This window comes from Aspergillus wentii, assembly GCF_001890725.1.
Source record: "Aspergillus wentii DTO 134E9 unplaced genomic scaffold ASPWEscaffold_4, whole genome shotgun sequence".
Lineage (NCBI taxonomy): Eukaryota > Fungi > Ascomycota > Eurotiomycetes > Eurotiales > Aspergillaceae > Aspergillus > Aspergillus wentii.
This window is the reverse complement of record NW_024467835.1, coordinates 1,246,216-1,270,099: the sequence shown is the minus strand read 5'-3', so window position 1 is coordinate 1,270,099 and position 23,884 is coordinate 1,246,216. Positions and strand designations below refer to the sequence as shown.

Genomic DNA, 23,884 nt, shown 5'->3' with positions numbered 1-23,884 from the left:
ATGAATCCATGGTTAACGGTGGAGCTGTTCTTTTGAGGGCTGAAAGTACGAACATGTGAGCTATTGCTCGCATGACCAATTCAGGGCCATAATCAACAATTTCTCGAGCTCACAATTTGTCGTATCTGCGACTGGCAGTTCAGACACATCCAAGACATTTGGAAAGAAAGTACGAACCCGAGGGACCGGAAAACTAGTGAATTCTAGTAGTGATGATATCCAGATAGACTGATCTTGGCCTCGCGGAGTGAATTCCTAAATGAGGCATTGGCATCCAAACTCGCCTTGAGACCTTTGGAATTGTTATTATTATTGGCATATGGCCAGAAAATGAGCCAGAGAGGGCCATTTCTTTAGCCTCGCACAGCGACTCCAGCAACTCCAGCAACTCCACCGGTGCCTCATCTCAGACGATCGATTCATCCATGGTCCAAGTCACGATTCGTGTCGATGGCGAACTGGCTCAATCTGCAATTGCCGAATTTTATGTTAATTCTGGTTGGTTATTGTGGTGTTTTTTTTTTTTTTTTTTACTGAATGCCGATGTCGTGGGATAATGTTTACAACATCTTCTCCGGAGTAATTAATAATCGATTCAGGCACTCGTGGACACTCGCAAGTCACATTCGCATGATACTCCGAATACCCTCCTATCGAGCTATTTTCATCCCCGTTGGATCCAATTCAACAGGAAATGATCAACACCAGGAAAAAATCCCCGGCGGACTTTAATTAGCCCCAAACCACCAGCCGTTTCTGGTTGCAGGAGGCGACAGGGACTGTGAATGAGAAGAATAATAGCAGCACTTATTCTTCTTCCTTGTTTCCGGGTCTGCAGAGAAACGTTTGCCCCGTCTATCTCGGAGAATCGATGGAGTTGATGCGTATTGTGGATACGGCGTACAGTCTGAACATGGTCTATCATCAAGTAATAGTATTTACAGAGAGGAAGTAGAAGAAACAGAAAAGAATGAATGCAATCAGAAGTACGGTACCGATAGTCAAATTACCTTTCTTGTCTATCACTTTTTTTTTTCTTTGCCCGAGTGGATCGCCGTAGGAGATGTATCGAGTACCACCCCTACTACAGCCTCAGCTCTGCATCCAAGCGGAGTCTTCCTGGTGGATCTAAAGCAGCCACAGATCTTTTTCCTTTCTTCCTTTGTTTCTTTGCTTCTTTTTTCTTTTCTTTTTAGTTCGAGTTTTGTCCAAGGAGAGCCTGTTATTTTCTTTCTTTTCCCTGATTTTTCTCTCTGCGTGGGCGATGTGAATTGGGCTCACCATCCAAGAATCAAACGATAAGAAATCTAAAGAGGAGGATAAAAGCTTCACCATGGCCAGTTCGCAGGGCCCCGTGGTCTCGGGCATTGCCATCGCCTTTGCCGTTCTCACCTTTATTGTGATTTGTCTTCGACTCTTTGCGCGCATTTATGTGCTGGGAAAGATGGGTCTGGATGACTGTAAGTGTTTCGATTGCAGAGTTGGCATCTTTAACTAATTCATTCAGATTTGATTATCGGTGCTTGTGTAAGCTTCATCTTCATCTCCATTCACTGCCAGCTCTGACTAACAGAACAGCTCTTCTCGTGGGCGTTTATTGCTGCGACTCTTGTTGGTGAGTTTCCCTCCCTCTTCCACTCAACACCAACACTGACAGTTGAAGCCGTCAAGAATGGCCTAGGAAAACATATCGACGACGCCGACCCAAATCTCCTCATCACTTATGCTTTTGTATGATACCTGCTCATCCTCATACTCATCTCGCAAACTAACCCCTCAGGCTGTCTGGCTCAGTTCCATGTTCTACCTGGCCTGTCTCGGATTCGTCAAGACCTCGGTGCTCTGTTTCTACATGCGACTGGGAGATCGCACTCTGACCCGGATGTCGTATGTCATGATGGGCGTCATCACCGTCCAGGCCGTCTCGTTCGTCTTGACTGCCGCCTTTCAGTGCTCGCCCATCCACGACGCATGGACCGGTGCGACGCCAGAGAGCAAATGCATCAACATCAACGTCTTCTATCTGGCCAACGCGGCGCTCAACATCTTCACTGATCTGCTCACCTACACTCTCCCGATCAGAGTCATTCTCAAGCTTCAAATCCCGCGGAAACAAAAAATTGCGCTGGCCTTCATTCTCTGTCTGGGTCTATTGTGAGTCATTCAACAGAAACCTACAATCTACGACCTACCTACTAACTCACACAGCGCCTGTGTCTCGTCCATCATCCGAATCACCTATATCCCCGCGATGCTCTCATCCTCCGATTCCACCTACGCGATCAGCGGCGCCATGTACTGGTCCGTCATCGAGACCAACGTCGGCATCTTCGCCGCCTCCATCCCCTCCTTCAAAGCCATCGCATCGCGCTTCCTCCCCCATCTCGTGGGCGAATACTCGAGCGGACGCAAATACGGCCCCTGGTCCGGCAACACCGACCCGAAGCGATACTACGGCTCGGGCTTCTCGAAAGTCCGCGACCAGAACTCGGTTACCCTGCAGACTCTGCGCGGGAAAGACGACGATCCCGAGGGTGTGATGGGAACACAGATCAATACTGGGTTTGGGGGGGACAATTCGAGCGAGGAGAGGATTATTATCCCCGAGGGCAAGATTCTTACCCAGACGCAGATCTCGACGAATGTGGAGGTTCAGGATTATGACATTTCGACTTCGCCTGAGCGGCGTCATTAGGTATGTTTGCCTGGTATATATACAGCTGGGTATGGCTAATGGGGCTAGTCATCTGGTCGACAGTAAAGCGCTGGACGTCAGACTGTCACTTTCTTTTGTTCAACTATCGTGGCTAGCCACCATCCTATTTCATCTAAACTACGGCCATAATAACCGATTGGGGGCGATTGCTTATGACTTTATACCCTTTTCTTTACACTACACATACATTATATACCCTACCTTTGGCTATTGGCATCACTATTCTTCAATTCAATGACTGCCTTCACTTATATCTTTTCCTTTCCATTCTCCTATCATGTTCATAACTTCGATTCCACCACGGCACCAATTCCAACCCGTCCACTGCTAAATCAGTGGTGTACTATATATATCTTATCTATCTTTCGGTCTTCCTAGATCAATACAATCAAAAACGCTTCTGTATTGTGGTTTTATCACAGACCATCTGTTCATTTCGTAGGCTTAGTATAAACCCTTCTATCAGCCAATGCTTACTGGACCCTTGTGGATATATGAATTGATGACTCGGATAAGCGTGTAGTCATCATCGCCCATATTTAGTTCATAGATTGTTTTTATACTTCTCATCTTATCATCTGGTCAGTCTGACATAAGCTACTACCTTACTCTAATTAATATCAGCCGAGTAGATTAAGGGATTTGGGGTTGATCGACGATGTTAAATTAATTGGGTCTATTCTAATCTGACTTTAGAAGTATCTTTCTATCTGAATTCCAGTATAGGTAGTGTAGTATGGCCCCATTGATTACATTAGCCTCACCTCATTCTAAAAAATAAGACCACATTTCTATCATCTGTCACCATCATACCACTGGGATAGACTAGTCTACATACTTTTTACACCTAACCTACTCTGCGACTCTAGAGTTGTATACAATAAACAGTACAGCTAGAATAGGGCTAGGCACTGTATCATACCAATATTTTCAATTTCATTTTATTCCATTCAATTCAATACAAAACTATCCACGTATCACTACGTCCTCGTCAAGACATTCGTCAGTTGGTACGTACGTTGGCAGTCGACTCGACTTAACAATGTCTTGTCTTGTTTGGCTAAAAATAGCCGGGCTGACGCACAAGACATGTTTCACTTGACATAACTACTAGCATTTAACAAACAGACAGAAAGACAAGAAAAGTAGGCAGATAATAAAAAAAACAAGGCAGATAATATTTCGCTATACTACATGCAGCATTCCGTGCATATCTCCTGTTGTGAAATCTGAAATATCTGAAGTTTGTTGAGATCTCGGCATTTCGTGGCCAAATCCCGGTCTAGACGGGCCGATGGGGGTCTGGACCGAGACCGATGGGCTGTGCTTGACTTGTATACTAGTTAGTATACTGTGTTGAGGTGGTATTCTGATATTGGTGTAGACTAGCAGGTGACTACGATTCATTCACATGATTCAATTAGAATATACTAGTCAAGTTAGTAGGCAGTAGAATAGAATGGAAAAGAATGTGGACCAGTACACACAGTACAGAGTAGGCGGTAGCACGGAAAGGACATCACCCAGTTTGATCATCCATGTGATACATACTAAGTCAGTAGTCAGTCAATCGGACGATATTCGGAGACTGCGGAGGAAACAGCCGTCGGTTTCTTGGGATTGGCACTATCAATGCAGACAGAGAATGTCAGATGTTGGCAGGTGACTCCGGAGTACGGAGGACGGAGCACGGCTTGATGTGACTCTATCTGCCGAGTCGAGTCATGACATTGACACTGTGAACTAGTATAGTCTGTCTAGTGTCTAGTCTACTCTGTATGTCTTACTTGGATCTACGATTGTGTGATTCTGTCCGTGTTGACTGTTGGACTGAGCTGGGTGGTTCCGTGTTGCCGAGATCTGCATATGGCCTATGCGGTTGACTGTTGACAGGTGGGTGTCCGGAGAAGTTCCAGGTTGTATTCCGTATGTATGTGTATTGAGATATTCGAGTCATCTATAGGCTGTATGTACATCTATCAGTACAGAAGTATATCCACTTGCCGTATATCAATGCCTAGCTGAGGCTGCTGAGGAGAGCAGAGAGAGCTGACTGACGGTCGCACTCCGTCAACGACCCCCAATCATTCCATCCTCACCACCCCGATGATCACGATCATCGATCTAGGAAAAATTTTCATCTGCACGAGTCTACAATGGTGAGGACGAAAAACTTCCCATTCAAGAATAGCCAAAACATCCTCAACAGGGATCACTGCAAGCCTCAGGCTCTCCCAGACCCCGATTGGCCCGTTCACCAACGCAGGGGCCAAAATTAGAAAGCTTCCAGAAGGGCCGTCGAACCGGAAACTCCGAGGCTAAGGTTTTCCGTGCAGTAGCGCTCCACCCTAGCGTAAACTTACCGCCTTGCATTACGGTACTGCATGTGTATTTGTAATACACCCGGAGCAGACCCACCCGCACGCAGCAATTAGGCATTTGTGGCTGTGCTAGCCTTGCAGCTGCTGCCCAATCACGGCGACTATCAGGGATGTTGGAAGGAGAGTAGAAAGAAAAATTCTGCTTCGGTGCATACTGGGTGTCTGTGTGTCTGCTTCTGCCATGTGTTTTTATTTTTCGCTCTGGGAATGAAAATCCCGTGTCGCACGATTAGGTGCTGACCTGGAAAACGCTTTTGCCAGACTGCCGGGTTTGACGGGCCAATGATTATGAGCCTAAACTCCATATGTCCGTCTGCCAGATGCCGTGCCAGATGCCGTGCCATATGTCCGTAGTAAACTATGACTCCTACCCAGGTGATTAATAAAACTGAATCGTTGGAAATAATCAGGCAGACACCAAATCAAACCCCAAAAATCAGATAGTGATTCCCCAGATTCACAGTCATACCTCCACAGAGGGTCAAACTCGGACTCAGATTGCCCGGTTGAGCGGGTCTCAACCTTGTTAAAGTTGCTGCGAGGCTGGGTCGAAGCTAGCTGTGAACTCTGATCGTATCAAATCAATATGGAGCAGCCTGGTATTTCAGCTTCGTTAATCCGTATGTCTTGATTGGACGAATCCCTGAGATCTCGCCACCATCTCAGCTAACGTCGATATGGTACTTACATACTCACTTGCTGGATCTTGCGTGGCCCTCGTGGGCGGCTGCTATGACAGGTAGCTTGACGTAAAGATTAAAGCCCCATGTGTATATCTGAGACATGGTCTGTCTGGCATCCTATCGATTACTGGCAGGCGAAATATTGACAGGACTCGTAATTCCTGCTTCATCCCAACATTTCCTTATTCATGTGACCAGGTATATTACAAACCATTAGCATTAGGCTATAGACAAGGCCTCTTGGAAAAAAGTAATGGATGAGTCAATCAATCGGCCATGAAGAGTCCGTCTTCCGACCAAGAATCCTTTCGCATCAGCTGATCATACACATTCTAATCCAACTAATGCACATGGTCGATTCGAGATATCCTATACGATCAATACGGCTACAACCGGCCGAAGCAGGTTTGTTTTTTTTTTTTTTTTTTTTTTTTGCTTTTGAATCATTCAGGCCAATTCTCGGTGATTCGTTCCGTCGGGTGCATACAAAGGACATGCGATAAAAAGCCGAGGCAGCAGCTTTGCTTGGCTGAGACTAACTCCGAGCCTTCTCCGCCCTAGCGCCTAACGGTGTACAAACTACGGAGGAACAAGAGGAACTTGTCCGTAAAATCCTTGATGGTCACGGAATACTGTAGTCCTTGCTGGAAAGATGCCGTATGCAGGATGCAGTGTATGCAGTAAATGCTATCATCATGACAGATTCACGGCCAACTCCGTCTGGGGACGGGAATAATTTGTTGGGAATACCCATGGAGTAGTACACTAGCCACATATCTGTGGCGCATGATTGGTTATGCTGGATGCTGTGGCTTGTACAACTCATAATCTACATAGGCATGTAGTTATCAGCATGTAGTACTCCATAGTGGACATCTACTCCATATTTCACACGGGATACTCTAAATGGCAGCCCAGATATTATCAGTATGGTTGACAAAGCTGAGCCGAGTTGCCGATCGGGGGGCAGATCTGATCTTCGCTGCTGTGCTTCCTGAAGAGGGTTGTGGCTTAGCCCTGGACAATGTCTGGCTCTTATTGGCGGGAAGCGTTCCAAAAAAAATTCAGCAGCCCCACATTTGCGACTAAATTGAGCAGACCTGGAAACTGGAATTGTCTCTACCGTTGTGATAATAATAAAAATAAAATACAATATCACTAGATCGATATCATCTCATATCATATCAATACTAATCCATACTAATCAATATCACTAAATTAGATAATCAAACCGTTGATGAAACTATGAGAAATAAAAATAGACAATCTGATCTACTCCTGGGTAATCGGCACAGTAAGCATCAGCAAAGCAGCAGCAGAATCGGATCGGCCGACTGTTAGTGAGTATGCAGCCAACGCGGTCGGGGCAGGAGATCGTGGCTGATCGCAGAACAAGCAAGAAGCCACAGGAAGGCACTGGAGACGGCAGCGAGGACAGCGCATTTGTGGCTGATGCTCTTCGCTCCAAATGGCAGACTCGGTCGCTGTTCCCTCCCTGCACACGGACCTTCGGTGCCGGCCGGAAGGTGGACTGACAGCGATGGAGGGAAACCAATCAACCCCGGACGCTGTCGATCGGCTGGACTAGTGGAAAGTAAAAAAACAAAAAAATAAAACAGAAAAAGGAAAAATAAAAAAAGAAAGGTATTTGTAACGTATCAGCCGTGGACTGCCGTACTAGCGGTAATTCCATCGCATCGGCGATACCGCACTTTACGACTGGCTGGTACATCTCATACCATTCCTAGCGGATGGACGTCATACCTCACTCATAATAAAAGACCAGGCCTCTGCCTCTCCCTCCATCTTGCTTCTCCCTTTTGTAATACTATTCTAATCATCAACCTCAGAGATCATTCTTTATTACTCCTCCGATCATCTCTGATTCCAAATCTTATCCTTCTCAATTGTTAATCCTTCCTTCTTTCGATTATTCCTCTATTTTATCTTCTCCCACTTCTTACCTCATCCCCTCACTCTGACTACAAGTTGTAAGAGTCACCACTCCGGATCCTAATCCACCCTCGACCCATCCCACGCCTCTCTCTGGTCCGAGTCCTTTATTGGGAGTCGATTCCCAGGCTGACCTTCTGTTCCAAAGGTTCTTACCAACTTTAATTTGTACGGATTCCCCGGATCGGGTCCTCTTGTCTGCCCGACGTTTCCAGACTCTTCCAGCGCTTCGCACCACCTTCGCACCGCCATATGCCACTTTGACTCTCTGATCAGGAAATCTTGCTCCGTCGGGACTCTTTGGGGCCTCTGGTGCCATCCTATTATTTAAACTCTCGAGCCTCTCCGGTGGCAAATCATCATACCCACCTGGAAAGCAACACTATGCTCATGTACCCTACTGTACGTAAGGGTCTCATCACCGAACCAACTTCTGTTCCGTTCCAGGACACCGTTCGCATACAAGACGACCACTTCCTCCCCGAGTTCTCCTACGAGGTCTCGTGCTTCAACCAGCAACCCCAGCCGAGACTCGACTCGCCTTTCCACTACCACCACCACCAGGACTTCCAGTTCTCTCCGCCCTCTTCCACGCCCTCTTCTCCCACCTTCTCCTCGCCTTCCTCTTCCATCGCCTACCCTCCGACCACTGCCGTCGCGTCCGAATATCCCGCCGTCTTTGACGGCCACACTTCTCTCGAGGCTCCTTCGATGACACCCGCATCCTCCTACAACCCCTCCATCCACCTTCAGCAGCCTGCGTCGCCACCGTCTTCGCAACCGTATCTTCCTCAATATTCTCAGCAATATTTGATTGACAACACCCCGATGTTGGCGCAACAACAGCCCGTCGCAAACAGTCACTGGGAAGGCAACTTGCAGTTGCTCGGCCCTGCCCCCGTTCAGAACGGTTTCCAGCGGGTATCGCAGCTCCAGGACTCCCAGAAGCGGTCTTCGCCTAGCTCATCGAGTCGCTCTGCCAACTCGCACCGAAGATCCAACAGCTCCAACGTTTCCAAGCCGCTGCCTACGCCTGTGCAGACTCCCGTGCAAAATTCGCTGTTGGCCACTCCCTTTCAGAACTACGACCCGTCTTCGCATGATGGTAGCAACGCTCATGCAGAGCTAGCTATGAGACGGGCAGTGATGGAACAGCAGAAGCAGCATCACCAGCACCACCAGCACCAGCACAGTGACTACTCTTTGGCTCCTTCAGTTTCGACTGTCAGCCACAACTCGCCTGTGACTCCTCAGACAAGCTTTGACGAGCTCGATGATGCGTCCAGGGCGATGGCCAATGGTGAGAACCGAGTTCCCGACGTAGAAAACTGGATGGATAAATACTTACATATCGATGCGTTCTCAGAATATGGCAATCAAGCCGGAAACAACATGATGGGCATTCCCAAGCTGAACCGCACTATCTCAGATATCTACCAAGATGAACTCTACAACCCCGCCATCATGTCTACGCCTCAGGTCTCCAAGCAACAACCTGCCGCTCAGAACATGTTGACACCATACCGCAACGTCTTCGCAGACCGACTCCAGGCTGCTAACCAAGGCCACATGTCTGCACGATCACAGTCTCCCGCAGTGCCCATCAACCGGGCCCATTCACCCTTCAGACAGAATTCGCCTCTTGCGGGCGAGTTTGGCAACATGCCGCAGCCCCAGATGGCTACCAGCGTGCCTATGTCTCAGACCACCAGCATGAGCATGGGCCAGGTTGAGCCAAAGACCATGTCTCCCAAGGACGCACTGTTGGATTTCAATGAGGGCGAGGATGCTGCTATGCCACCATTGTTCCCATCGAACCAGGCCGATTTCAACTTGGGCGACACACTGGGACTACGACGCGAGAGTTCCTCTTCCTTCCGAACTGCTCAGAACTTTACTACGATGGAGTCGTTCCCTGCTCAATACGCTACTCACGGTTTGCCACAGCAGTATCAAATTGCGCAGCAACCCCAAGACAGACGGTCATCGTCTCAACAGCAGCAGAACAACTTCTTGCAGCACACACCCGAGTTCCCTGCCTCGCTTCCTACCCTGGAATCCACTGGCAGCGAAGTTCTTCCTAGTACAGAGATCACTTCGCCGCAGCAAGCGCAGCGGGTTCCGATCAAGCAGGAGATTACGCGACCGACCGATACCTCTTCGGACAGTGGTACCTACACATGTACGTATCACGGCTGCACCCAACGGTTTGAGACCCCGACCAAGCTACAGAAGCACAAGCGTGAGGCCCACCGTCAGACCACTCCAGGGGGTCACCTGGTTGGGCGTGAACCTACATCGCGCAACTCTCAGGCCGGTCCCCACAAGTGCGAGCGGATCAACCCATCTACTGGCAAGCCATGCAACTCGGTCTTTTCGCGACCCTACGATCTGACACGGCACGAGGACACCATCCACAATGCCCGTAAGCAGAAGGTGCGCTGCCACCTGTGCACAGAAGAGAAGACCTTCTCGCGGAACGATGCATTAACTCGACACATGCGAGTGGTCCACCCCGAAGTCGACTGGCCCGGCAAGCAAAGGCGGAGAGGCAGGGAGTGAAGCGGATGATGGAGTAGACACCATCTGTTCATTTCCTAGCATGACCGCATCCTCCCGCAGAGCGACGAATAGGATGAACTGGTCGAGCGCCCTCTTTCCTGCGAGCTCCACCGCCTGCAGTTCTTCACCATGACTCAAGATGACGAGCACCAGCCTTCTACGTCATGGACTATTCCCAATCCGGAAAGGACTCGCTAACGGGGCCGGATCGGCGGGCCCAGTTTCCGTTTCGGGGCTAAGGGCCTCGGGGCCTTGAGGCCTGAAATATGGGTATGACATCATTGCGAGTTGCCCTGACGTATCCATCGACACGATCAGTCGTTGCGTCGATGCATGGAGACCCTCTACGCCTCCACCTCTTTCCTTCCTCTTTAGAACATCTTAATGACGCATCATTTTTTTTTCTTTTGTTTTTTATCTTCGGAAGCAAGCATTCTTTTAATTCTCGTTTTTCTTTCTCTGCTTGAGGGGATTCCTTGGCATTGCGTGGTTTTTAGATTTCTGATTTTTTGGGTTTTTGGGTTTTTCAAAACACTTTTGCATCAAAAGAAGCTATTATTTTTACTTGCGTATGGGATGTTTTTAAAGACAGGGCAGACTGATCCTGCAGCTGGGCTAATTTGGTTCCAAGCATGTTGTGTTACGACTCTTTTTCTTATGGTTGTACTATATTATTATCGTGTACGAGTGCTACGTTATGATGTCTTTGCATGTGCTCCTGGGATTTGCATTGGGTTGGTGGTGTACAGATTGAGACATTCGTACAGTTATTGTTGTATATTATGGATTGTACAAAATACAAAACAGATGATCATCATCAGACTTCTTCCTCATCGTATCCTCATTGCAGTAGTAGACCCATCAGCCATCAGTTTCAGACTGGAATAATTCCAGAAAGTGGATACAGCACGGGAAAATCAGCAGCAGGGGTAGATTCATAGCTGTTTGAAACAGATGGAGACAGCATCCACAAGCATCATTAGTGAGTCGACGACATACGAAACAGTCAAAAGCAGAAGCACGATGATCGTGTGGCTGGCTCGATGCAGTTTGATTGGCCAATTGATCATCTGCTTTCTGTCCAGTATGGAATATACTGTGATTATTACATGTACCAGTGTTTATACTGTGGCTTAATTTAATAAAACTATCATAAACACACCCACTACAGCGGTACTTATTACTCGTAAACCTATCCACTCCTCAACATGTTCGCTGTAAACTGCAAAAGTGCAGTATGTATACCAGCCCAGTCCGCCCCACATCCACATCCAATCCATCCAATACAAGCCCCACGCCGTAACTTCAAGACCCCGTAATACAGTACAATTGTAATAAAAATGCAATGTAGATCATGACATCAGTCCATCTCCACTTCATATGGATTCATTGGGCATCGTGGGGGAAGAAATGCAGAAATCAGTCAACAGTGAATCCAACGCAGCATGGGCCAATGATGGAGTGGAGTATGTATTGTGTATTTTGGATTGAGCTGAGTCTGTAGCTAGATTAGCTAGAGTGGATTTATTTAGCTGAGGCAGGTAGTAGGCAGGGACCTAGATTAGGTTATGTCCGTATGGGCTGTAGGACTTTTATGGGTATTGTGGATTGTGGATTGGACATGTGGCTGTATTTATGTGGCTGGTCATGGCTGTTTCTGGCTGTTTTTTCGTGTTTATGGGTCTGCGGCCTACGCTATGAAAGGTATCCATAATTCGGGTTGTTTCTTCAGCTGATGCTGTTGCGGGTTGTGGGGTAGGTTTGTTTTAGTTTATGATGATTGTTTATGCTTTACTCTAGGCTGTGGGTGTGGCTGGTGTTTTAGTATTGATGATCTGATGACAATAGTTACATGGAGAATGGCTATGGTCTTAGGCAACGGGATATCATATTATCCTAGTATTATCGTAACAGGAATTCGCATCGTGTCAAGTCAGTCATTCACATCTCAGCTCGACTTCTGCTGTGCAGCTCAGATGGAGCCTCATTCGCTTCCATCTCGTGCGGAATTATACTGTCGGGCAATTGAGCCGGTGGCTTCGACTGCCCTGATGGTAGTTCGATCATCTGTCCATCCCAATTTCGCCATGTTGCCCCAGTTGGGCTGCTATCGAAGCCCTTGTTCTCGGCTGCCTGCTGGTAGCTGGTAGCGGCTTGTTTTCTTCTGCGATTTATGATGAATAATATCAAAGCCACGATCAGAGCAGCACCGGCCACGGAGCCAACTACTGCGCCTGCGATCGCTCCTCCGCTGATCCCGCTTTTCTTTGACGGTGTGCTGCTTGTGGTGTTGCTGCTGCTGCTGCTGTTGTTTGTGGCTTGGAAGAAATTGGCGATTGGAGTGGTGCTGAATCCATTCGATGGTGTCATCATGCTTGCGTTTCCGTTTGCACTGTGGATGGTCAATCCGCATTCAAAATGGGCCATTCAATAAGACTTACTCTCCACCGACAGTATCATAGACCAGAGACGGGACCTCGTACGCCGAAGCTGACGCATCGTATGTGCTGCCCCATGTCAACGAGGAAATATCATACACCGCAACACCTTTAGTCTCCCAGTCACAAGCTGCTGTGAGAGCATCCGTCGAGCTTCCACCGACAGTCAGCATCTGCCTATTAGCCACCAGATGGCAGGTGTGTCCGTATCGTGGAGATTCTCCCTCGTAAATCCTCGTCCATGTGAAAGACGGAATGGACAACACGTAGATTTGATCGTAGACCTTGTTTGTAGCCTGGCCACCGTACATGTAGATATTATGACTCGAGTTATCCTTCGCAGATGCCGTCACTAAGCAAAAGTCGATCCGTCCGTCGGGTATATCACCACTCGCTTTCTGCTTGTACCAAGAGCCGTTCTCGTCTCCGTTATCGAGGGATGCAACATCGAGGAAGTCGATTTCGTTGAAGGATACCTAATTTCACGACACGGTTAGCTGGTGGCCAACGAAAACCTCTCAGAAACTTGACCTAATACACACATATGTCCCTTGATTCGAGGAGCTGCCGTCACTCGTGGGCTTGGTGACTCCACCAATCGCAACCAAAATTCCTTTCGATCCAACACCCGAAATATATGCCATACCCCCCTTTGCCCGTGGGAAGTTATCCATAGACGAGGTGGAAACATTTTTCGCCGTCTGCTTGTTTGTATCGATCACGATCAACCCATCCAGATAGCGAAGAAGTCCACTCTGACCCTCCAATCCATTCGATGTCCCATTGTCGATATACCCGTTGAGCCAAAAAGCGAGCCCTTGATCCGGTGCTTCGGCATATGCTCCCCCTGCAGGCCGATAAGGTGCATTGAGTGTCACATCATATTGGTTCCAGGAATCGCCATCGGTGTCGCACGACCACAGCGCATATTGTGACGATGTCGGTTTCTGGAAGCCCGGGAAGCTAGTGTTCAGGTAGGAATTGGTTCCACCGTAGAGGTAGATGCTGCTGTCGGTCGAAGCTCCCGAGTAAAGAGCTCCGCGGACGACCAAAGGAGGATCGGTTCCGGTGCTGGGGTTGGCGGTCTTGTTTATGGCGTTGATTGAAATATTCTTCTGCCAATTCCAGGAAGATTTCATGTCGACCTCCATCAGATAGGTGTCTATTGTCGGTGAGCATCAAGGTGAATGATATTTGTGCGAATAGATAGCGCATACTATACCCAAGAGTCGGAGCAGACGAAGGATTCCCATTGCTGTTCTTGTCTGTAAAGACCTCGATTCCTCCGTCGATGTAAAGACTGCCATTTTTCATCGTAGCTGAAGCTGTTAGCATGCGACCGGGCTGAGTACAGGAGAATCTTAAGCGAACATTGATGGTATAATCTCCAGCAATAGTTATCGATCGGATCGATGCCAGAGGTCGCCGCCTTAGAAGCGGCGACAAAAAGTAATGCGATGAGCAGAGTGATCATCTTTGCATACCAGGAAGATGAAAACTCAGCTCTGTCTGGTGTAATCAACAAAGCTTGGGTGCAATCCGGTCGACGGGAACCCTCCAGTATAATAGCAAAATAAGCATTGGCATAGGGGCCCACGAGTGGATCCAGATACTATTCCAGCATCCACAGGCCAGGGACTGTCCGATCAGCCAACCACATGTGTCGATAAGTTTTAGGTCTCGCACTCCATTTCCTATTAATGGTTAGTGTGGTATGGTCCACAATATCTGAGGTGCCCTGCCATAGGCTCCCTTCAGGAACACGAGATCAATTTGCCAGTAGCATGTGAGCTTGTGTGAAGCTAAGCCGTAGAAGAAACCGAATCCAGCAGTTTTATCATCACGCTTGGGATGTTGTGGTTAGAATCAACCTGCGCAATGTGAAAGGCGAGTCTCGATTCTGTCGATCGCACTGTCTTGGGCAAGCGAAGATCCCGTGCTCTTCACTATGTGGTCGACGGCCATGCAACTTATTCGAAACACAAACGCCAGGGTAGGAGGTCGTGCAATGAGATGTGCTCATGGCGACGATCTTCAGCGGTACACGGTAATGATTGACAGTCGAGGAATGAAGGCCGGGGCTGGAAAAGGTATTGCACTTTCAGAACAGTCAGTCCTAATTTTCATCTCTGGGAAGTTGAGAGATGGACTTCTTTTTCGCACCAGGATACAAGCTACTGTAGATGCAGCAGTTGATCTAAAGCTCCAAGATCATGAGCTCGACAACTGACATCAGACATGCGAATGAAGGGGCGAGTGCCCTTGCATTGAGCTCAGAAAAACGGTGTCGGTATGGTGCAATTTAAAGACACAAATTCAGATCAGATTCTGCATCAAAGCACCGGTAATATCCGATTCATGTGGACATATCCATTTGGATGTGGTCTCTTGGTATGGGAAAGTTCCTCTCCCATGTTTGCAGGCTAGCGTCGTGGGGAGAAATAACCTAGTCTAACGAGCAATCTCAGTCTTGGACGCTCGATGATAGGCTCTAGTGGGTAGTATTTGGGACTGTATTGCCCTTGCTGGTCGTATGTACGATGACGATAGTTCGATCTGCTTTTCATCGAGAGATGGTTCGGAGGATGTATTGGGTCCAGGACTTCAGGTCCAGACTTCAGCCTCACTCCCGGTCGATCTCATCGGCTCGTGATGTTGAGAAGCTCGCTTATCCGTTATATACCGGTGGCCGTCTTGTTTATGGGTTCAGGCAAGTCACAACGGCTAGACTTTTCACCATGGTATAGTTAGACCGTCCTGGTCTTCGGGTATTGGATTGCAGGTTGCTGCTGCTTTTCGCAGCTGTCGTTTCTCATGTATCTAGCGTCCGTTATTTTGTGAGCTTGTGTTTGGTTTTTCTGTTCATATCTCTGTGTCCGGCATCGATGTTTTGCTGGTGTTGGTGCCTGGTTCTGTAGCAGGCCGTTAGGCAGGGTCTGGGGTTGTAAATCGCACTCGATTTTCGGTGTACTTACTTGACCACTGTTTCCCGTTAATCCTCTCTATTTCCACGATGAGAAGCCGGTTGTAGAGGAGAATCAGACAATTTCTTGGATACTGGGGGGTGTTCGTCCCTCGAGGACAAGCAACGTCCTCATGTCTTGGCGATGACATAGTCTCGTGATTTCAGCCCATCGAGGGCAGTTGAATCAGATATGAACACTGACTGCGTATCTTTATCTGCCATAGGTTTCAATGCTATTCTCTGTTTATTATTGCATGGTTTGCGTTAATCGTAGTCGATGTACCCTGTATCCTTATCCCTTATCGCGAGATCGCCAAGTCGCCGAGTTGAACCCCCGAAAGGGGAAGTCCAACTAGGTCAAGCTATTGGAGCTGGTTTGCTTACGATGCTGATTTCCGCTGCACTGCTGGGATTTTGTAAAATTTATTCTCATAAACAGACATACGTAACTCTAATGAACATTTCTATTATACTATATTTATCCTGATCTTTCGTGGTCGGCTGAGATCTTGGTGGTTAATTACCCTGGTCGAATTGATTGCTAATCCCGCCAACGGAGCTCAGTGCAGAGTAGAAGCACATTGATCCTCTGCTTCCAGGCGCTTTCTGTGTGAATCTGGTGGTTGGAAAAGCTCTGTTTATTTTGAAACTCTTATATCCTCCTTCTTTCCTCTGTGCTTTCGAGTGTTTGGTGCTGGTTAAGTTTCTTCCATGGATTTCGTGATATATATTTTATATGCCCTTGGTCTACATCACATACTGTACGAATAGGTACAACATCTTCCTGATAGATACTGTACGGACAACATAGCCATTGAATATCAACCGAATTACTCGAAACAATAGCGCGATCACATATCACTGCTGCTATATAGTAACGGATATAGTCGATATAGAACCTCGATCGAGAAAGTCATGTAGTCGCGGAGTACCTACACACCAGTATACGAAACTACAGCGAATATAGAGTACACAAGAAAAGCAGCATTGAAATGCACCTTAGAATTCATAGTATTCACCAGTATTCTACTCAAGACCAATGGCGAGAATCTAATATTACTTGATTGCTGACTATACAGAGCCTGTCACCACGACGCGAAGACGCGTGACGCAAATCAAAACAATACCGAAAACACAACAAGAAAACTATATTGGAAGTAAAGAGGAAGTCTACAAAGGAACCAGTTTTGTATCATTTGAAATTTTTTTAATGTTCGTATTCATATCGGATCGTGTTTGATGCTACGATCTCGTCGAGCCCATGGCACCAGCCGAAGGATAAAGGCCGCTATGATACAGAAAAAATTCAACCACGAACACTAGCAGACCAGTAGTGGACGCGTAATAGTAAAATAAAATACGATAAAAAAGCAAACCCAGAGACCCATGACACTTGTAGTAATGAAAAGATTCAGAGAACACCCCAACGTCCCAGTCATACCGTGAACCAATCCGAAAAAGCAACCCTTCGCGTCTCTGCTGCGGAAGGACAACGGACGCGTCGACCGCGCAGGATGGCTAATTGAAAAAAAGAGAAAGCAAAAAGAAAACGTTTAACCACCGAAACCGTAGAGAGTACCTGAGAAAGAGACATGTTAGACGCGTCGATGGCGAACAGACAACCGAATGAATACTTACGTCCTTGTCTCTTGAGAGCGTAGACGACGTCCAGGGAGGTGACGGTCTTTCTCTTGGCGTGCTCAGTGTAGGTGACGGCATCACGGATGACACCCTCGAGGAAGGTCTTGAGGACACCACGGGTCTCCTCGTAGATCATGGCAGAGATACGCTTGACACCACCACGGCGTGCGAGACGGCGGATAGCGGGCTTGGTGATACCCTGGATGTTGTCACGCAAAATCTTGCGGTGACGCTTGGCGCCACCCTTTCCAAGACCCTTGCCACCTTTTCCACCTATTGATTGAAGACGCGTTAGTGACCTGTTCGAATCGCGTTCCTATGGATGACAGGAAAGAGTAAGCTACTTACGGCCAGTCATGATGATAGATGTGAATTAAAGTAGAGTTGAATTAGGTTGAAAATGTGGAGTAGAGGAGTTTGGATGGATGAGTGGATGACAGATGAGATAGATGGAGGGGAAAGAAGAGTTGTGGAAGGGCTTGGGACGGTCGATATTTGTATAGCAGAGGGAAGAGCGCGGGGAGGGTGTTGGAATCACGCGCTAGCAGGCGGATCGACCAATCAGCGGGCGGGATCCTCACGGCGCGTTTGATCTGTCGGCTTCGTGGCCGAAGAGCCATGATTCCGCTGGTATGTCCCTGATCCTGACCGGAACGCACCCAACCACACTGATTGATCCTGCGAGACAATCAGGAGAATGATTGCAATGGGCTTGCATTCCCCTGATCTCGTTGATCGACTCGCATTCTACGCCTGAGGCTGGGATCAAGCGGTGGTAGGGTGGCATTCTAGATCCGTGATCCTGCGCTCCCATTGGCTGATGCGGGAGCTGTCTCGCTTAGTGCTCGGAGCAAGGGCCAAGCCAACCCTTCCATTGATTCTCCCTACCAAAAGTGAGCCGCGAAATCACGGCTTATGGTGCACTGCTTTCCGAACGTTATTCTGATCAAAAGAAAGGGCGCTAAGGCCAACCCGCTTTGCAGGCAACGCACCCAGATCACCACCCGCCTCTCGCTTACTACAAATACCCTCCCCCACCCGCCTCCTCCATCCTTCTTTCATCTCACTACTCATTCGACCAACGATACTTTATCATCAACCACATCGGCTTTTCATCAAAAATCCATCTAATTCCATCAAAGAAAAGCCGCTAAAATGGCCAGAACCAAGCAGACAGCCCGTAAGTTGATTCCTCACTGCTCTTTCTCTTGACCTCGCTGCCTCGCGTCACTATCGCGTTTGGTCGACACAACGCGTCTTGGAATAGTTTCACTAACAGCTCATCTATAGGTAAGTCCACTGGTGGCAAGGCCCCCCGTAAGCAGCTCGCCTCCAAGGCCGCTCGCAAGGCTGCCCCCTCCACCGGAGGTGTCAAGAAGCCCCACCGCTACAAGCCTGGTAAGTTCCTACATGATCCAAGTGGCTATTGTACAACATTCTAACAGACAATTCAATAGGTACCGTCGCTCTCCGTGAGATCCGTCGCTACCAGAAGTCCACTGAGCTGCTCATCCGCAAGCTCCCCTTCCAGCGTCTCGTCCGTGAGATTGCCCAGGACTTCAAGTCGGACCTCCGTTTCCAGTCCTCTGCCATCGGTGCTCTTCAGGAGTCCGTTGAGGCTTACCTCGTCTCCCTCTTCGAGGACACCAACTTGTGCGCTATCCACGCCAAGCGTGTCACCATCCAGTCCAAGGACATCCAGCTTGCCCGCCGTCTCCGTGGTGAGCGCTCTTAGATTATTCTAATGAGTCGATTCTTTTTTCCGGTTGGCTCTTCTGGGAAGGCGATAACGGGGTTCTTTTTTCTTTTTATCATGACTACTGGCGATACATGATGGGTTTTGCTTCGAATATCAATGGGTTTCGGCACTGGGTTTTTTAGTTTTTTTATTTTCTACTGCGCAATAAATATTAGCTGCCGATGAAGCGGCTGGGTGGAATTGGTCATGGACGCGCATCCAAACATGTACATTATCTGGAAGCCTTTCCACCGTGGTGTCACCAATTCGCCACCTCATGAATAGACGCAAATGCAGTCGAACTGAAAAAAAAAAAAAAAAAAATCAAACCAGTCGCATAATAATATCTAATGTTCTCGTACTGAGTTCTTCTATAGTAGGACCTTGTGCTTTCTGGGCCTGCTGCGTCGCTACGGTCGCAAGTTGGCAGTCGTGATGAAATCGATGTGTTGTCATCTGAACAACGCATTCACTTGACCTACTGGATACAGGAGAGACAATAGACACAGCATGGAGTAAAATACCGATAGATTCGATGAAGTCTCGACTCCGAATATATGATAGGAAAAATCGATCCCAGTGATGCCTGGTTCGATATCGAGTTGAAGAGTTGAAGACTCGAAGTACATACAAAGCAGGCGGGGTTTTCGACTGACGCAATCATGTCGTCCAGCACACCTAGGTATGTCACAGTCGTCTTTGCATAATTATGCAACGTATTCTGGCATTATGAATACTACACCGATATACCAGATACTGATAATATGACGTTAAGTGTAGTTAGAGTTATGAATCAGACCTCAAAGCAACCTTGACACTGTAACTGGTCATCGAAAGTTCTTCAGTGACGGTCACGGGTTAATATGATTCATAATCAGACCAAACCAAATCCGTAGGCAAGGACATAATGGATAATGATTAATCTGATTACGAATTATGCAGTTCTCTTACTTCTGGTTTCTTCGAATCCTTTTACCTAGGCAGTTTTGCTTTTTGCCTTCTAGGTTTTTTTCCATCCCAGGGTTCTTCGATCGCTGTAGAACCCCAAACGGGGACCGATTCCGACGGTGTTGTCCGTGCCTCGGGATGAGAACGTGGCTATATGCTTTATGGGCGGGAATGTTGGTCCGGGACCGAGTTTCATTTTATTTTTATTTATTGTTCTATCTTTCTGTTCTAAGTGTAGTAATTAAGGTGGTGATAATTAACTGATTTTTGTATTTGATTTTGAGGTTGATGTTGGGGATATTCGGGATTCGGGGTATGCTAAATATATAGTTCGTAGTTACGGAGGACTAGACGGAGACATGCAGCTTTTCTCCGCGAAACAATATATCGAGGATAATTTCGTAGAGACTAGTAGTTATGTATAAAGGAATGACTCAAGAAAGTAAGCATTAACCACGGGCACCAACGGATAGATCCTATTAAGATTCTCTGAGTATGCACTTGGCCCCAGACGCTAGATGGACTATGGGTATGATCATCTACTCAGGCAGTAATACCCAGTGAAATAGCTAGAAGATGATAGATCTTGCTAGAAAGATTACAGTCTTACTGGTGATTGTACGACACACCATGGCATGCCATGCCTAAGCACCTGATTCGTGGTAGTCAGATCGAGCTACAGTCACCAGACTCGATTACACTGCCTTGTAGGTGGATATCCAACACTTTGAAGAGGAGATGGATCCTTGTAAGTGCCGAACCAACACCCAGCCCACCCAATCACGATAAACCAACGCCATGAGATGCCATGCAGAGAGATGGAGATAAGTTCATCTCCGGACAGACGCATGGATCCTTTCAATGCCGTGAGAACCGACTGCCAAGGCGCTAGAACACGCAAACGTTATCTTATGCACGGAACCACGTGACGCATAAGTTGACAGGATGGATGCAGACAGAATCCAGTTCTGGACACTGCAGACCGCAGGATAAACGCTTTCAACTGTCGAGTGTGTCAGTGTGATGTGATATCTCTCTTTGTAGAGGGTATCAATAATGTGCACCAGAGCAGGTCCTCAGAGTTATGCATGGCCATCCAACATAAGAAACATGCCCGCTCGTTTTATGAATACGATGGCGTCCTCCTCCAGACATCCAGACCGAATAATCCCAGAATCGCAAACAGCCGTCCCCACTGTTTCTGGATTAATGCGCTGCATAACGGCGGTTAATGCCCAGATTTCGGCTGTGGGTGGAGCTGCGATGCCAAAATAGACCGAGTTTCCTGGTTCAACGCCGGCTCGAGTCCGACACTAATTTCTTTAGTCCCTGATTCATAAAAAAAAAAAAAAAGGGAACAAAGCAATGGATAAAAGCTTGGGAGATGTCAGATTCCAGCTGTTATATATACCCTGCCCCAGTTCCTGGATTGAGCCTCGTTTCTTCACTTTTTCTTTGTCCATCTGTTCTTGTACACAACATCTCTTCACTATCTCCGCATTCGTCTTTCCATCAACTAGTGTCCCTCTTTGTACCCACCGCCACTCTCCAGTCTTATTGTTCTGCAGTGCAACACAATAGTCCTGCCTCACCATGGCAGACGCCAATCAGGATCGTGGGACCGACAAGATCGAGTCTTCCACTCCTACCAAACTCCCATACTGGCGCTTGGTCGTTGACCAGGGCATTGTGACCCAAGAAATTATTGACTACCCATACCCTGGATCAGGAACAGATGAGGACCCTTATGCCGTCACCTGGATCCCCAATGACCCCCGCAATCCGATGCTGTTCAGCGAGACTAAAAAATGGACCATTACTATCCTAGTTGCTATTGCGACTCTGGCTGTTTCCCTGGTCTCTTCAGCCTATACGGGTGGTATTGTACAGATCCAGCAACAGTTCCATATTGGCACTGAGGTTGCTACCCTTGGTGTTTCTCTTTTCGTTGTTGGTTTTGCTATTGGTAAGTGGCTATCCACTCAGAAGGAATATAATATGGATTGACACTAACTGATGGATAGGTCCCCTTCTTTGGGCTCCTCTTAGTGAACTGTTCGGTCGTCAAATCCTTTTCATCGTTACCTACTGTGCTCTTACGGCATTCAACTGTGGCGCCGCCGGTGCTCAAAACGCCTGGACCTTGATCATTCTTCGATTCTTCGCTGGCTCGTTTGGATCGTCGCCCTTGACAAATGCAGGTGGTGTCATTGCTGATATGTTCCCCGCAAAACAAAGGGGTATTGCAATGAGTGTCTTCGCTGCTGCTCCATTCTTGGGTCCCGTTCTTGGTCCCATAATCGGTGGATTCCTGGGAATGAACGCTGGATGGAGATGGGTCATGGGATTCCTAGGTGCCTTTTCTGGTACCGTCTGGATCATTGGCACTCTATTCATCCCCGAAACATATGCCCCCGTCCTTCTCCGTCGCCGTGCAGAGAAACTGAGCAAGCTCTCTGGCAAGATATATCGAAGCAAGCTTGAAATTGACCAGGGCAAGGTTTCTCTGGCAGAGTCCTTCTCCGTTGCGCTGTCTCGTCCATGGATCTTGCTGTTCCGGGAGCCTATTGTCTTCCTGCTGTCTCTGTACATGGCCATTGTCTATGGAACATTGTACATGCTGTTTGCCGCTTACCCCATTGTCTACGAGGAGGTCCGTGGCTGGAACCAAGGCGTTGGCAGTTTGCCGTTCCTGGGAATCATGGTGGGCATGCTGAGTGCCGTTATTTACACAATCCCCGACAACAATCGTTATATCAAAGTCCAAGACGAAAACGACGGATTCGCCCCTCCCGAGGCACGCCTTTCGCCTTGTCTGATCGCATCTGTTACTATTCCTGTTGGTTTGTTCTGGTTTGCATGGACCAACTATCCTTCCATCCACTGGATGGCCAGTGTCGCAGCTGGTGTTCCCTTTGGATTCGGCATGGTCCTGGTTTTCCTGAGTATCATGAACTACTTGATTGATTCTTACACGATTTTCGCCGCCTCTGTCCTCGCCGCCAACTCCGTCTTGCGTTCCATTTTTGGTGCTGTGTTCCCCTTGTTCACCACCTACATGTACGAAGGACTTGGTATCCATTGGGCGTCCTCGATCCCGGCGTTCCTGGCGCTGGCCTGTGTCCCCTTCCCCTTCCTGTTCTACAAGTACGGACCGGCCATTCGCAAGCGCTGCAAGTACTCCGCTCAGTCCGAGGCATTCATGCGCAAGCTCCAGGACCAAGCCACACAGCCCGAGTCTTCTGGAGAAGAAGAACAGCACGAGGAGAAAGAAGCACCCGTTTTTGATCGCACCGAAGCGCCTGCTGCAGTCGCGGACGTATCCGATGGCAGTGAAACCGATTCCAAGGTCGAAGGACTCCCGTCCATGAAGCAAATCCGCAGCCGTGCGCATTCGACTACATCCACCCGGACTGCTGGCTCGGTCGCATTGCCCTATGAGGGCAACCCATACGACGTTGACCGTGTCAACACCCGGGAATCATTTAAATAAGTTGGACTTTGTCGCCGACACCTTCAAAAATATACCCCCTACCGATACAACCTATACCCATATATACACCGACATCGCGGATAATTCATAGTACCTATTACCCACGCCAATCCCTCCGACTATATATCGACGAGATATGGAAGCAAAGACGAAGAAAAAAGTTTTGGATTTCAACTGTCGCATTGTCGCATTTTCATGGGCGCATATAATCAGTTTTGCTTTTTTTTGTCTTGTATACCCCGAGAACCATCTCGTTGAGGAGTTATTTCATTGGGCCTGCATTATAGAGATATGTAAATGTTAATGGAATGATGATTATGCATATACCAACACTATCCTAGTATCTAATCCCTCGTCTTAATTATC

General features: G+C 47.9%; 6 protein-coding genes across 6 annotated transcripts; 4 read left to right on the top strand and 2 right to left on the bottom strand.

Annotated features, from left to right (window-relative positions):
• Positions 1-1,333: 1,333 nt before the first annotated feature.
• Positions 1,334-2,695, top strand: ASPWEDRAFT_171934 (putative integral membrane protein Pth11-like; the record flags this gene model as incomplete). The annotated part of the gene is made up of 6 exons (XM_040830864.1): positions 1,334-1,460; positions 1,508-1,527; positions 1,579-1,615; positions 1,664-1,731; positions 1,781-2,154; positions 2,209-2,695. The coding sequence occupies 6 exons, from the start codon at positions 1,334-1,336 to the stop codon at positions 2,693-2,695; spliced, it is 1,113 nt and encodes a 370-aa protein (XP_040688782.1).
• A 5,422-nt stretch (positions 2,696-8,117) lies between these two features.
• Positions 8,118-10,295, top strand: ASPWEDRAFT_110349 (stress-regulated transcription factor RPN4; the record flags this gene model as incomplete). The annotated part of the gene is made up of 1 exon (XM_040828165.1): positions 8,118-10,295. The coding sequence occupies one exon, from the start codon at positions 8,118-8,120 to the stop codon at positions 10,293-10,295; it is 2,178 nt and encodes a 725-aa protein (XP_040688781.1).
• Positions 10,296-12,106: 1,811 nt separating this feature from the next.
• On the bottom strand, positions 12,107-14,282 carry ASPWEDRAFT_40255 (putative cell wall anchored protein). Its single transcript, XM_040835280.1, has 5 exons — positions 14,105-14,282; positions 13,951-14,052; positions 13,276-13,895; positions 12,737-13,209; positions 12,107-12,687 (listed from the first exon to the last, which is right to left on the bottom strand). The coding sequence occupies exons 1-5, from the start codon at positions 14,205-14,207 to the stop codon at positions 12,237-12,239; spliced, it is 1,749 nt and encodes a 582-aa protein (XP_040688780.1). The 5' UTR covers positions 14,208-14,282; the 3' UTR covers positions 12,107-12,236.
• A 2,911-nt stretch (positions 14,283-17,193) lies between these two features.
• On the bottom strand, positions 17,194-18,022 carry ASPWEDRAFT_183211 (histone H4). Its single transcript, XM_040831970.1, has 3 exons — positions 17,688-18,022; positions 17,337-17,612; positions 17,194-17,277 (listed from the first exon to the last, which is right to left on the bottom strand). The coding sequence occupies exons 1-3, from the start codon at positions 17,695-17,697 to the stop codon at positions 17,252-17,254; spliced, it is 312 nt and encodes a 103-aa protein (XP_040688779.1). The 5' UTR covers positions 17,698-18,022; the 3' UTR covers positions 17,194-17,251.
• Positions 18,023-18,426: 404 nt separating this feature from the next.
• On the top strand, positions 18,427-19,224 carry hhtA (histone H3). Its single transcript, XM_040835279.1, has 3 exons — positions 18,427-18,519; positions 18,630-18,737; positions 18,797-19,224. The coding sequence occupies exons 1-3, from the start codon at positions 18,495-18,497 to the stop codon at positions 19,072-19,074; spliced, it is 411 nt and encodes a 136-aa protein (XP_040688778.1). The 5' UTR covers positions 18,427-18,494; the 3' UTR covers positions 19,075-19,224.
• Positions 19,225-21,493: 2,269 nt separating this feature from the next.
• ASPWEDRAFT_154701 (MFS transporter) lies at positions 21,494-23,849 on the top strand. Its single transcript, XM_040829669.1, has 2 exons — positions 21,494-21,991; positions 22,050-23,849. Exons 1-2 carry the CDS (start codon positions 21,619-21,621, stop codon positions 23,516-23,518), a joined length of 1,842 nt encoding a protein of 613 aa, XP_040688777.1. The 5' UTR covers positions 21,494-21,618; the 3' UTR covers positions 23,519-23,849.
• The last annotated feature ends 35 nt before the right edge of the window (positions 23,850-23,884 follow it).

Excerpts from the sequence above, each read along its gene's own strand:
- ASPWEDRAFT_40255 (XM_040835280.1), bottom strand. The coding sequence starts at position 14,207 with ATGATCACTCTGCTCATCGCATTACTTTTTGTCGCCGCTTCTAAGGCG. Across the intron at positions 13,896-13,950 it reads TGCTCCGACTCTTGGGTATA|ACACCTATCTGATGGAGGTC; the intron begins GTATGCGCTATC and ends CACCGACAATAG. Across the intron at positions 12,688-12,736 it reads TATGATACTGTCGGTGGAGA|TGCAAACGGAAACGCAAGCA; the intron begins GTAAGTCTTATT and ends GACCATCCACAG.
- ASPWEDRAFT_183211 (XM_040831970.1), bottom strand. Across the intron at positions 17,278-17,336 it reads CGCTCTCAAGAGACAAGGAC|GTACTCTCTACGGTTTCGGT; the intron begins GTAAGTATTCAT and ends TCTCTTTCTCAG.
- hhtA (XM_040835279.1), top strand. The coding sequence starts at position 18,495 with ATGGCCAGAACCAAGCAGACAGCCC. Across the intron at positions 18,520-18,629 it reads CAGAACCAAGCAGACAGCCC|GTAAGTCCACTGGTGGCAAG; the intron begins GTAAGTTGATTC and ends GCTCATCTATAG. Across the intron at positions 18,738-18,796 it reads GCCCCACCGCTACAAGCCTG|GTACCGTCGCTCTCCGTGAG; the intron begins GTAAGTTCCTAC and ends ACAATTCAATAG.
- ASPWEDRAFT_154701 (XM_040829669.1), top strand. The coding sequence starts at position 21,619 with ATGGCAGACGCCAATCAGGATCGTGGGACCGACAAGATCGAGTCTTCC. Across the intron at positions 21,992-22,049 it reads CGTTGTTGGTTTTGCTATTG|GTCCCCTTCTTTGGGCTCCT; the intron begins GTAAGTGGCTAT and ends ACTGATGGATAG.